The sequence below is a fragment of the Vanessa atalanta genome, chromosome 4, assembly GCF_905147765.1.
Source record: "Vanessa atalanta chromosome 4, ilVanAtal1.2, whole genome shotgun sequence".
NCBI classification, from domain to species: Eukaryota; Metazoa; Arthropoda; class Insecta; order Lepidoptera; family Nymphalidae; genus Vanessa; species Vanessa atalanta.
The window spans coordinates 5,388,832-5,403,154 of record NC_061874.1 but is presented as its reverse complement, the minus strand read 5'-3'; the positions used below and the strand labels follow the sequence as shown (position 1 = coordinate 5,403,154).

The 14,323-nt window shown below is 35.6% G+C and overlaps 2 protein-coding genes across 3 annotated transcripts in view; one reads left to right on the top strand and one right to left on the bottom strand.

Annotated features, from left to right (window-relative positions):
• Positions 1–11,664, top strand: part of LOC125077795 — a 30,462-nt gene extending 18,798 nt beyond the window's left edge. The window contains exons 4-9 of one of the 2 annotated variants that reach the window (XM_047689856.1): positions 2,714–2,839; positions 3,136–3,267; positions 5,113–5,266; positions 6,830–7,426; positions 7,566–7,715; positions 8,101–11,664. In XM_047689856.1, coding sequence (XP_047545812.1) covers positions 2,714–2,839; positions 3,136–3,267; positions 5,113–5,266; positions 6,830–7,426; positions 7,566–7,715; positions 8,101–8,141 — 1,200 coding nt within the window. In that variant the 3' untranslated portion in view covers positions 8,142–11,664. The remainder of the gene's footprint in view (positions 1–2,713; positions 2,840–3,135; positions 3,268–5,112; positions 5,267–6,829; positions 7,427–7,565; positions 7,716–8,100) is intronic. The other variant, XM_047689858.1, reaches the window with a different exon arrangement.
• The window catches only part of LOC125077796 (phosphatidylcholine:ceramide cholinephosphotransferase 2-like), an 86,740-nt gene that overhangs the window by 24,166 nt on the left and 48,251 nt on the right, over positions 1–14,323 (bottom strand). The window lies entirely within an intron of this gene.

Here is a 14,323-nt window from a genome sequence, read left to right as displayed (position 1 = left end):
ACTAATATGTAATTGTTTTTTTTTTTTTAATATTGCTATGTCTTTATGAACTTAGTTCACAATTGATACCTTTTTTTATTTACTTTTGATTATTACGGATTGGTGTTTTTGTTTATTTTATGTTTTATATTATCTATAATGTTTTCCTGTATTAAATTAATGCAGGGGTTTTTCATGGAACTTAGGTAAAACGATATGTTGAGGTTTCTAATATTATGATGTCATACGAATATTTTACTATTTATAGTAAATATTGATTGACTCCTAGCTCGTTCGTAATATATTAAATATATAAATTTATTAGTCCCTAGTGCTTACGATGATTGATGGTTTATTCCTAGATAGACTTGCACGAAGCCCTATATTCATTAAATAAAGTATAATATACGGAGGTCTAAAATTATATAGTATTTTCTATGTATTATATAAAGTGCCGAGGCTTTCGAAGAATAACCCAAAAGCGTCCGTTTCTAGGACAAACGAGTTCTTTGAAGGCGTGAAGTTACCCGTCGTTATAATAATATGCTTCCAAACTTGGGGTCGATAGCCGAAATAAATGTCTTTGGCTCGGTGTGAACTCTCCTTCCTCGGAACTAGGATGCCCTCATTACATCTTTTGTACACGGGAGACAAAAGGAGTACCTAAGGCAAATGTTGCGTGAGACTTCATAAGGATATTATGTCTGCAATTAATCCAAAATATTCTATATATTTTTTACAATACGTGATAGAAATTGTAGTCTCTTATAAGTACTGCAGAAAAGAATTCATTGTATTGTATATGTAGGTGTATAGTTTTAAAACTAACACATTAGTTTTAAAACTATACACCTACTTCTGAGATCTCTTTGTCACACATTATATTGACTTGATCACAATAGTTCAGTGAGTTAGCTCCTTATTTTGTTACAACATTACATAATAAACTGTAACTATCAGAAAAACAACAATGTGTCGTGTATCAACGCTCACATGCACAGGTTACTTGCTAAGAATAACTTATAGCTTTGAAACATGCACGCTCCATTTATTTCTGCAAGCGATATGTTCAAGGAAATCTGCGAGACGAACATTGTAGCTATTAGATAAATATAGTATGATATATACAAAAATTTCACCAAGTTTGAAAGATCGACGACCGTCTTGAATATGGTTAGCAAAACAATATCTTCTTTTACCTACATTACACATACCTAATTGCAACACTAATGATCATATTAGTGATGACGCTACCTCACACACCGTTACATCCGATAAATGAATCATCAACGGCCGAGATCGCTCTGTTGCACGGCAGATGGCAGGACGGACGACAGGTGGTCCCATGTTTGTATTACTGGCGTACTACTGTTTACTACAGACGTTGTGCAGTGTGCCCTCGGTCATTGTTCCTGTCGAGTGTCACGCTTTAAAAATAAACATACAATTAGTCTACAGAACGTACCGAACTTGTGTTTGCTTATAAAACGACGTCGCAGTTAATACATTTAGGGAAAATATTATATTATTATCATTGTAATGTCACAAATAATTTCTATATGAATTTGATATAGTATTATGTGAAATTTATATAAGTTTATAATAAGAATAATACTGATATAGATTACCTATAGACGTACGTATGACGTACGACATAGTAGACGTTAATTATAATATAAATATATAAAATATCTTCATTAAATTTAACATAACTTAAATGATCAAATTCAAGAGAGTTCTGAGTAGATTGTTCCATATTTTTTATTGTCATTTTTGATCAAAGCGGAAAATCTTAACATAATCAATTACCTACTTTTGTAAAGTTTTGAATACTAGATTATATTTGCGTATTTTCCCACGTGGATGTGTGTTTGTCACAAAACGTTTTTCTTTAATCTTATTAGGAAGGACATCATAATTAAATTGAATTAGTCAAATAATATTAATTATCGAGTATTGTTTTTTATATTATGTTTTCTAACATAGTTAAATAAACATACAATTATTTTAATTCATCAAAAATAATATGAATTTATACGTAATTGTTTTATAAACTATTACATCGAAAATAAAATTAAGCAAGATCAAAATATTTTAAACTAGTTGGTTTTGAAATGTTTTTTGATATTTTTTCATATATACAGTCGACGCTCATTCAATCATATGTCACGAAGTGTCAACAATACCGTTTGACAAATGGCTTGGTATGAACTAGAGTTTGTTCATAACGGATCATATATTTATTTATAGGCATTATTAATTCGTCATAAAACAAAAGATATCTAAGAAGTACTTCGTAGAAAAGTTAGAAAGTGCATGCAAAATTGCGTGTTGTATGACTTAAACAACGGCTTTATATATTTTGTTGAGCCGGTCAACAAGAGAAATTCCAAAAACCAATATTTATAAAGTATTATAAGTCGAAGTATATCTTCGATATATACTTGAATTAATCCACTTCCAAGCAAAAATTAAATAGTTGACATTCATGTGCATGTTTGAATTCCCAATATTAATTTTATCAAACATTACCGATTGAGCCGATTACAACGAGTCAGAAACATTAACTTGAATATCTAATAATGTTTACTGATACTAAATATACAATAAATTAATTCCATTAAGTAGATCTGTCCTCTAGTTAGCTACGCTACTTCAATGTGAGCAATGTGTGTGTCTGCAAACTTATTTTTTATATAAATAGATATAATATAATATGCTTGTTAATCGGCAGCAATCATCGTTGTCGACGAAGGTGGCGCAGCGTATGTCGTTCGGCCTGCTAGGACGTGGAGCGGGCGCCGCGGCGCGCTGCGAGTTCGTGCGCATGAAAGGGCCAGGGGGAAAGGGCCACGCTGAGGTTGATATTATATTTTGTGCTAATATATATTGTAATAATATATATATATATATATTGGTATAATCGATTGCTATACGAATTAACTTTAAATAACATCTAATATAATCGGTCGGTAAAGTCGTTGCAGATTGTGTTTCTAGTGTCGTTACAATGACAAATTAGTGCGTATATCAATTTCTAATGGTCGTGTATTCTTTCTCATAATACCCAATAAACCATTATATATATGTTGTTATTAGAGTGCTGGTATGCGTTCGTAGTATACGGCTCTCCTCATAGTAAGGCCACTCACGCAGGTGGCGGTGTCGCGGCCGCGCTCGTGCGGGGCGCACACGCCCAGCTCGGAGCCCGGACTCACGGCCGCCGAGCTGTGGGACAGCGACTGGGAGGATGACGACCCCGACGAGCTGTTTCTCTATCGGAACCAGGTGACTCCCGTCCCTATATTATAGTAGACCATACCACAAGGCGAGTGAATTTGACTAGCATATTTAAAATTTCTTCGTATCGCGCGGTATTCACATGAAAAATATTTTTCTACCGTTTGCCAATTTGGTGATATTTATAGTTATTGCTCTTTGGGGTTGAAGCGCAAAGTAAACATATAGGTATATATCTTACTATTTTAACCTAATTGATCTTCATTAAAAGGTACTAACGACTCTGCAATTAACGTGAACAACCGTACAGTCTTCAGCTTTAGCGAGTATGTAAATACATATTATATGTCTGTTCTAATGTAAGTTAACCATTTACTTGTGATAAGGTTCATATTATAATTTATATATATTCTTTTGCTAAATAACACGTTTAAAAGTATTTTATTTTACAAAAACAAACGCTTATGAAGAATTGATACGAATGTGCTGTTTCATGTAAATTATTATCAGTCACATGACTACGATTATATTTATGAGTTTACGTGGCGTCGTCGCTCAACGCACGGCGACGTAGTTCGTACGCCGACCGTCCATTACGCTAATATGCAACGATTTCACTGTAAGGGGTGAACCGCCCCGTGATTGTCTGGTGTCTCTGTGTATCATTAATACTTAAGGCGTCAAATAATTAAAAACAATTCAGACAAAAGTCAAGGTTGTAAAGAAAGAAGGACAAGGACGGAGAACATCTTTCTTATCAATTAATCTTTTGTTTCATTTGATTTACGGCTAAATATAACTTATCGATTTTTTTGTAATATTTTATCGTGTCATATTTGACGATACGATATCAGAGATATCAATTTTAATTATATAATTTGATTCGACTTTACGACCGTTATATATTAATCCAATATTCTAAATACTATTGTTAGGTTTGGTCCCTTATGCACCAAGCCTATTGAAAGATTCCAAAAAATATTTGTTGAACGTTTATCTTATCGTATGAGAGTACATTTACATCTAAGAAGCTATAAGGATCGGGTTGAGTACTCCAAATTGCAACGTCATCATACGTACGAAAAAACATATTAGATTAAACCTTTCTGAATATTTTTTTTTTATTATAAAGTCGTTATATGAGAAAAATAGTACAAATGTACCATCGAGACCACCTCGAAATCCTGAAAGCGAATAGAAGTAGAACAATTTGAAAAAATAACGCAAAACCTACTGTAGATATGAATTTCGACACTTCTGATGCCTTCAGAGAGAAATGTTACGCTTTCTATACAATTAAAGAATAAGAATAAATTGTTTCACAGAATACATATATGATACATAATTTAGTTTTGTTACTTCAAGTATTATTAATGAATTTTAATTTATGTTATCGACACTATTCTGATGCATGTTGTGTTCTACAGCAACTGGAGGTACTTTTAAATACTATTTTTTAAGATGTTTATATGTAGGTACCTACTTGTTTTTGAGTTCCTTATTATTACATTAATTAATTAATATTTATTTAATACTTGCGTATAATTACTATGAAATGTGCTACCTGCGCTCAGGCGTCATACATAAGAATAATAATATCTGTCGCAGATGTCGAGGTGCTGAATTAAAAACGGGTTAGATCAGTAAAAATTTATTGAGTTGTTCTGTCGAACAATTCTCAGTAACATACTGGAGACTGAAAGTTGCCAGAGTTTAAAATACCAGTCGTTTGAATTTTGATATACCATAACATACACATGACGTACGACGTCTATACTTTGTTTACTTGAAATCTAATTTTTTTTTATTGTAATTTAAATGTACACTTGATATTAGTCAAAAAACAAACCGAATTGTGACGATTGAAATAACCGAAGCTGCAACGAATTTCAGCGTCGTCTCAGTGACCCGAGCGCGAACATAACGACGTTTGTTCGCGGCGGGTGGCGCGCCCGCGAGCGCGACGATAAGAGCCGCTCGGAGAACGAGGGACTCGACGCGCTCTCGCATGGACTCGCGGAGGTCGAGGCGGGCGACCTGCGTGACGGTGAGTGGGGCGCTTGCATCACCTAGCTCGCATTATTTCAAACATTATCGTAGTACGAGGCTCGCTACCCGCAGGGTAATAAAATTCAGTATAAATATACGGTCCCCTGCTAAACGATATACATATAATATATTTCAATACAAACTTAAAAATATTTTAAAAAATTTAGCAATATTTTATGCTTTTATTTCATTTATTCCCTCATTTTGAGGAATGTCATTTTTATTTTTTATAGAATCCGGATAAATTATTTCGTTCTTTGCATTATTTCTTTACGTATAAGAGAGTGCATTATGTACAACATCCTAACTTATATTACCCTCTAGAAACCGAGTTTTTCATACTACTTTAGCTGTAATGTAACCTCTTTATCATAATATGCTCATTCGTATTTTGAATCGACATTCATCTCCAACATTCGTTTTGTTACATTTCGTTGCTAGAAGTTATTTAATTTTAAAGTAGATTATATTTTAAAAATAACATTATTTGAGATTCAAGAAAAATAAGAACAATATGAGATAAACGTGCTTATACTGAATATTTTTAATCTTATTTGAATAAGGTCCGAATAAAATTTTTCGTAAATGTAAGGCATTTCAGAATAATATTGGCGGACTTATTCATATTTATAAAGTGCATTGGTGCATAGTGTTATCATTTTATATAGTGCATTTCATTTACATTTATCACTCAATTTATTCGACCGATCATATTGGTATAACATGCGTTGAAGAGCCTAAAAGAGAGATGTTATTTAAGACGCTTCCCTTGATTCATTGTTGTTGCCGTGATCGCTTTCCGCTTGATCCGAGGAACATCTGGAGGTCTGCGCCATGTTCCAAGGCTCACTACATACCGAGAATGCGTGCTAACGCAAGCGACGACGCTTAAATGACCGCGTGACTTCGTTGCTTACAATTTTGTTCAAATTTGGGAGGTGGTATTTTGCTATTATTATTATTAATGTTTTTGGTTCACTTACGTTCTTTAAGAAGGAATGCTCGATATAGTTCGAATGTTTTAATTATTCGAGAATTTTCATGTTTCGATCATGCAGCCGATTGTAGGTCGCTCATGCTCGTTCACATAATTATGCCGAGCATTTCTCGATAAATAAAGTAAGTAAGCCAAACTAGTCAGTAGCAATATAATGAACACTTCGGTTAATTTAGTGGTATGTTTCTGCTTGTGTTCGTATTCGCTCTCTCGGTGTAGAGAGTCTTTCCGCCCGCCCGCAGGAAGCCCGCTAGCCCGGACCAAAATTCGCACGCCCGTATTCACTAACTCTCGACTTTACACACATCAATAAATGCGTCAGATAGTCAGTAACAATCGAAATACGTATCATTCAGCTCATTATGCTACGAATGAAGCTCATTAGTATGAAACCAATAGTTAATTAAAAATTAGCGCCCGGTTAAATCCACGGCGGCCACGAGTCGTGTCCGATTCGTACGTTGTTCGAAAGCTTTCACGATCTCAGTAGCCTGTTGCGTGAACCAACATTCGAAATATCGAATACGATCCCACGGGTTAACGAGTAGTGGTGTGCGTCCGTAGGGCGGCGGGCTTCCTCGGTGCGCTGGCGCGGCTGCTGCGCGGGCGGCGGGGCGGCCGTGCCCGGGGACATGCGAGACGTGTACCGCCGCGCACCGCCTGACCTGTCGCCCGCTTGTCTGCACACCGTGTCCCCGCGCCGCCGTCCCGCCCGCATCACGCCGCAGCCGCCCCCGCTGCGGCCCCTGCGCCTCTCGCGCCCCCGCCGCGCTCCGTCCGCGCCCGCCGCGCCCTCCGCGCCCGCCGTGCCCTCCGCCCCGCCCGGCGACACCGAGTGCGAGCTCGCCTGTGACGCGTGCTGCCTCGACGGGCGCTCCTCGCCCGCGACGCCGCGCGCGCTGAACGAACGCCTGGCCGCCGTCACGGTGCGCGGCGAGGAGGAGCTGCCGTGCGAGCCGACGGGCGGGGCGAGGGGCGCGGGCGAGGCGGGGGGCGCGAGCGCGGCGTGGAGCGCGGGCGCGCGCGCTTACGTGACGCTGCCGCGGCGGCGCGGGGTGGCGGCCGTGCTGTTCCGCAACGCGCCGCTGCCGCCGCGCCGCACGACGCCCGACGGCACCGACATTTACTACTGGTGCGACGTGCCGCGCCGCAAGCATTCCGGTTCGCCGCCGCTTCCTTTTGTTGTATCGCCTCGGATGTGTCTCATTTTTGTGCTGAGTCTACTGCCATTTTGTTTTAGATTAAGAGCATATCATTGATAAATTTTGCAATGAGCCTAACTATCATTCCGTTTGCGCAGAGCTCGACGATGGCGCATACAATCCGCTGTGGGCGATGCGCGGGTTCACGCAGACGTTCCATCTGTGGAAGGAAGGCCGTCGCGCTCAGTCGGCGCCGCTCAATGCGTTCCTCACCTACGTCACGCTGCCGTGGTGGAGCATCGCTAAGGGTGAGTCTGCAAGAGCATCATTCATAACTCACCGTACAAAACTTATTTAGTGTATCGTAAACTTATTAACAACGCAGACCATCTGCATGATGTTGGCTGAACAATTTATCAAAATGAAAGTACCGTTATCTATTATATATAATGGTACATGCAAATGGTTTTATCCATCAACTCTCTTATATGATGTTACTTTTGACATAAATTTAAGTCCATGAATAGATCAATAAGAATTTGACGATTGTGATCTACGTTCATGTCCAGCGGTAGTGTGATGTGGTAGTAACGACCGTTTATAATTATGTATTACTAATTATATTTTAAATTTATAATTCAATAGCTTACATAATATACGACACTTTTATAATTAAATACGATCTCATTTCAGATATCCTTGACCATCGTGAAGAGCCCATCCTGACCTTCTGAGAGGAGACTCCTGGGGTTCCAAGCCCAGTCCACATCACGTGCTATATTGTATTTATATACTTTACAGTCACCGCCGTCTGCGAGGACGTTCTCGTACTAGTCATCCAAGAAATAAGTCAAATAATATATTAAACTAGATAACTTAACAAAGTGCATTAACTTAGAGCCAAATTTTATCCTTTTAAAGACATTTTAGTTAAAGTATAACAAAAAGTACTAGTCATCCATATGTAACAAGGGCCAACCGTATTATTCGAGAAACTACCTAAAATAAGTTCTAAAAAGTAATGTTAAGGATATACCGTATATGTGAATACAATTAGACATGACTACCGACGCTGCCGCGCGGTCTGTCCGTCGAGAGCACGCGAGCACGCAGCACGTACAACCGGTGCACGTAGCACGCTTGCACGTAACATGCGAGTAAGTATCACGCAATAACGTAGACCGTGAACACGTAGCACTCAAGCAAGTAACACGTGAGCACGTAGCACTCAAGCAAGTAACACGTGAGCACGTAGCAGTCAAATACGTAAAACGCGCAATGAATATCGCAATAACCTCTCGTTTTAAACTCCTATCTCGCTTGAACTAACTCGATTAGATATAGTACGATTGAGCTCTTGTATTACATATTGGAAATCTGGGATACTTTTGTTACACGTCGTTAAGTCATAACAAGTCTGTGAACTTTTCGTCCGTTTTCGATGAAGAATTGTCCTTTATAACTTTTTTACCAAAAAACATAGAAGATATTAGTCTCTTGTTGATATCTTTTGATTTTAAAAACGAACTTCATATGACGCTTAGGAAGTATTCATACATTCCTCTGTATCAAACAGTGATGGCCATATAATAATAAATTGATTAAGAACGATTGTTGCTTCAGATTTTTTTTGAAGTCCTATGAAAATATAAGTTTCATCTCAACAGTTACAAGTTCACGATTTTTTATTACTTAGTACAATAGGCTTCTCGATAGATATATAGTTTTCTACGAGATGTTTTTGTTTAGACACGCACTGCTTATTGGGTATCGTTAGATACACACTAACAGCATGGATCACCATCGTTTCGGAGCTTCGTAGATTTAGCTAGCTTCTAGCTTATATTATATAGCCAGATTTTACACGAATAATTTGCGCCAATATCTAAAAAAGTATTATTTATTTAAATGATCACACAAAAACTGCTTTTAAATTATTTATCTGTAGGTTACGATAATAGACGATTGGAATATGAAAAATAAAAAAGAAAAAAAATCATACACTAAGCTTTTAATCTTGTTTATAAAAATTGTCTTTCAATAACCGTTCTAAATTATATGGCCGTCACTGTAGTATTTTACTATGATCGTCTCTATAACCTAAAATACAAATACTAGTCTTCCCTAAGTCACAAATGTTTTAATAATATATATTAATTGAATAAGTGTGCGTTTTTAGTTTTATTTTTGTATCAATTGTAATCGGTAACGACGAATGTAGAAATCAACGCGATTATATATAATAAGTGATGTTACGGTATAATGTTTATAACAGTTTGTCTCAATAGAATTTGTACAAAATGTAATATAGTCGAAAATATTTTCTATTTAAAATGTAAACATGTGAAATAGATTTGTCCGTATGTTATTTTCATAGTTATACACGCCTTATAGAGGATATTTTGGCGAGGTGCTTTTGTTTTTTTCCAAGGTGCGTTTCCATTGAATAGTTGCCAATTTCTGTGTTTGCAACTGTTTGCCATCCTTCGCAAAGTTTACCTGTGTATTTGGTTTCTATTTTATTTACACTGAAAAGTCTTAACTGAACGAATGGATGTTGCAACGCGTGCATCCTCCGTTTTCCGTTTGTGTTCACCGCCTACACGGAAATAGGATTCTCGATATTTGTTGTAGATTTAAATAATTAAAACTTGAGGTAATTACAGACACGTCGTAAACACAAAATTGAAAAAAACTCTCCTTTTATGGACACTCAGCATCAACAATGAATCTGCATTTAAATCTGACAGGAATTTGTAATCAAGTTTGTTTTTTTTTTGCGCATTTTAATAATCCCTTTATACATGTTCTATTAAGATAGACTATTTTTAAGTCCTAATTGAATTTCTTTACTTAATTTAGAATAGGTATAACCTATTACTGTGTAACACTGAATGATTAGAAATCTGAGTTAATGACCGGTAATGGTTAAGGTGATGTATTTCATTATTTTAAGTATTTAACTTAATTACTATTTAATTATTCAATTAGCCTATTTTGTTGCATTTAAAATTTTATGTAACATTATCAATAGGTTTTGTGAATGTAACTGTCTATTTTCTAATCCATGTTTCGTCTCTTTCTTGCTTATATTGATTGTATTTATGTGAAAAAGACATGTATTTTTAAAGCAGTGACAATCGCCATTATTAAGACAAATACATGCCATATTGTTTAGTGTTTATTGATCTCATTTGTAGTGAAAAAAACCCTAATCCCTCATTAATATTTTGTAATTTGTGAAATTGGTAAAACTGTTTGTTTCGTTACCAACGTCACGTGGAATGTGAGTAAATTTTTTAGATTAAATTTGAGTGTAAAATTTATGTAAACAACGTATGTACCGTAACGTTTCAGTAAAACTGATACAGAAAGGTTTTGCTTCTGTCAGTTTTCGCGCGCTTTATTATTTTTCTAAATGAATGAGACTATAGTTTCATAACACTTGGCCTAGTAGATAATTAAAAAAAAAACGGTACAACTTGTGATGATGTCTCAATTCACGATTGTACAACTCGGAATATTTTATAATTTTACGTTTAGCCTTATTTACAGAATGAACAATTAATATATTTTAATAATTGCAGCTACTTCCTCCAGTAGATCTTATAAGAAATAAGACGAGAGTTACTTAATAATTGTAAATGAAATATATTATGTATCTGTTCACTCACGAATACGTACTTCCGCTTTAAATTATCAACGTGCATTTGTGTGACACTCGAGTTTACCAGATGTCTTTGTGTGTGTTTAGTCTTACAAACACATAAGACTAGACAAAAAATACAAATTAGATTATATGTGTAATAATTATAAGTTAATTTTACTGAGAGGGTTGCGACTTCGTGAGCGAATAAATCTATAATAAGAAATAAGTTTTTTAATTTAATTCAAAACACAATATTTGAAATAAATGGCCTTATAAATAATATCTATATATTTAACTGTAACCAAGTACGTTTCGCAAGATAGAATTATATATCACAAGGACCTGTTATTTTATTTAAAATATAATTTGCTAAGTTTATTTGAGTGGTACATATAATTAGCTGTGGAAGTTAAAAACAAAAGCTTTTCCTAAATTTTTATTTCTACATTCCACTGAGTTTTCTCATAATATTATATATTTTTTATTGTGTGTCATAGCCTAAGAAAGTTTTCTGTATTCGTGTGATGTTCGTGTGGGTACTGTAATCCAGTCAGTGATCTGTGAATTTGTTTTAAAGACATTTTTTATGATTTGATCAATAAAATTGTAATCTCACAAATACGTTTGTTTTAATTAATTGTTTTTACGGTTAAGTTTAATTATTTTTATTGTTTTTTTTTTAACTTCGGATAAAAAGCGATGATATGTGAATTCTACCTGATTCTGCCAGATTCTACTGGATCTCTAAAATCATACTTGTAGGGATCATAAAACGTATAATAAATATAAAAGCCGTAATGGTCCAGTGGACAGAAAATGTGGTGCCTCACCGAAGGTCGCGGATTCGTATTCAGGCAAGCAGTACAGAGTTTTTATGTTCTTTCTTAATGCTGAATGAAAAATGAATGTAATATTAGTCCATCACAGGCATATTCAAACACCATTGATCAACTTGGTGTAATACATTTTAAAAGATTGATTTTTTATATTCAATTGAGTAGGCATACTGACAAGTGGCCCTCTTGATGATAAGTGGTCACTAACGCTATTGACATAAGCATTGGCACTGCAGGCAATTTTAAAGTAAAGATGTTATATCTCTAGTGTCTGTTTAGTTACACTGGCACACGCGCCCCTTCAAACTGAAACACAGTAATCAGCGGCGTAGCTTATTGGGCACGGGCTCCGGTGCATAAGAAAATAATCGTTCCCTCACCCCCTCTTTAAATTAATAAAATTATAGATAGGATAAAAAAAATGTTGTGAACCGCTCTTCTCAAAGCTTACGTTAGAGAGCTCCATGAATGGTGCACTGCACGACCGGGCCCTACGATAGCTACACAACTGACAGTAATACTAAGTAGTGCTATTTAGTGATAGAATTAACGGCTTGGTGCCTTCCCAGACGATCCTGAACGGAGGCCTCCTTTTGAAGACGCTTCTGCTCCGTACTGGTACATTAACAAGCTGTCCTTTTACATTACTTTTAATCAGTGCAAAATATTTGTAAGAGTTCCGTGTAAAATTTTAGAAGAATTTCCAAATGATAATTTTACCTTTCTTTTTATGATTTCTTCAGCTTTGATGCATTATTCTAACGGGTCATATTTACCTGAAATGAATAAGATAACATTTGACAAATTTAATTCATTGTATTAATGTGTAATTAAATTCTTCATAATACCAAGAAAATTCATCATCATGTTATATATAGTGACATAATATGATGATGAATGATTGTAGAATCTGGTATTCTAAAAAAAATATTCAACGGATTTTATTGGATTTTATTGGACAATATAAAACAAAGGATAAAGGATTCTTATGGACTTGGATATGAGTCACTTAGGTTTTTTTCACGCTAGACAATCTTTGACTAACTCTGATTTGTTGTTTATTAAATGTAATCAGACCTCGTTGCACAATAACAACGATTTTGCCGCATAGACGTCATTAGCAAGGCTGCCGGCAGTCACAATGACCGCTGTTATTCGAAGCATTTGTGAAAAATCCCCGAATAAGCGTGTAAGGTCACATTGAAAATGAATGCAATTAACTGTTATTTTATCAAAAAGCCTTAAACATTTCATTTGCGATACTGGCTGAACTAATATACTAAAAAGGAAATATTTTTCGTGTCTAGTGCAGCCGTATTGAGTTGTAGATTTATCGACAATGTTTTTAGATAGATCTATATATTATTTAATAGACAAGAAACTGTTAATAGCGTCATCCTATTTCTGTCTGGAATATCCCTAACTCATCATCACGGACCTCATAAACACCTCGTTGTCTTTTTTCGTCTTTTTTCTGCAACGGATACAATTCTGGGTGTAATAAAAGCAAACTAACAAAATTTTATGTATTATGTAAGCTCAATCATAAATACATCGCCCCATAAATTGTGGCGGATTTTAATGAACAAGTTAGTTATTAGTTCTTGTTGTACATATTTCACAAAAGTGGCTATTTTTTGCACACCTCAGTCACGAAGTAGAGAGGTGTCATATTTGAACTGACTTACACGGTTAGAACACCCTTTCAGTTCATTCTTTTCAATCATCAGGACCGATGGTGAAAGGTCACTTTATATAGGTAGGTAATAAATGATACACTAAAACTAAGTTTTAAAAGCAAAACACTGAAACAGGTAGGATTATCTGTTTCAGTGTCACTAATAATAATAGTTAGGAAGTAAATTACAAATCATCACTTATAATAGAACTTTGTAACGTCGAAAATTAATTACACTTGAATTCGATTATTTTCGCTACTTTGCCAAGGTATTCGCTTCATTACAAACAATTTAAATTCATTTTTTAATTGTTATTTAAATGACGATGGTATAAATATTTTAATGATAGCTATTTTTTAATAGTTTGGTAACGCAAAGATTAGACTAAAATGACTAAAACCGAGGTAGCTACTGAATAACTTGGGTTTGAAATAAGTCGTGTTCTAAACGTTAAATCTTATTCTTATTAAACTTATTAACTATGTCTAATCTATCAGGAGGATCTAAATGATTAGATAAATACGGCAGAATATTAGTGCAATTCGATAGATGCAGATTTCCTCATGATATTTTTCTGCAGCGCCGAGCAACAAATAAATTACAACCATAAATATGGAACATGAAAACTGAGTAGTGCCTATCTGTGTTTGAACCCTACAATCTTTGGTTAAGATTCACGAGACACATTTTTTATGGTATAGGTAGGCGGACGGGTATATGGGCTACCGGTGGTAGGTGGTCACCTCCGCCAA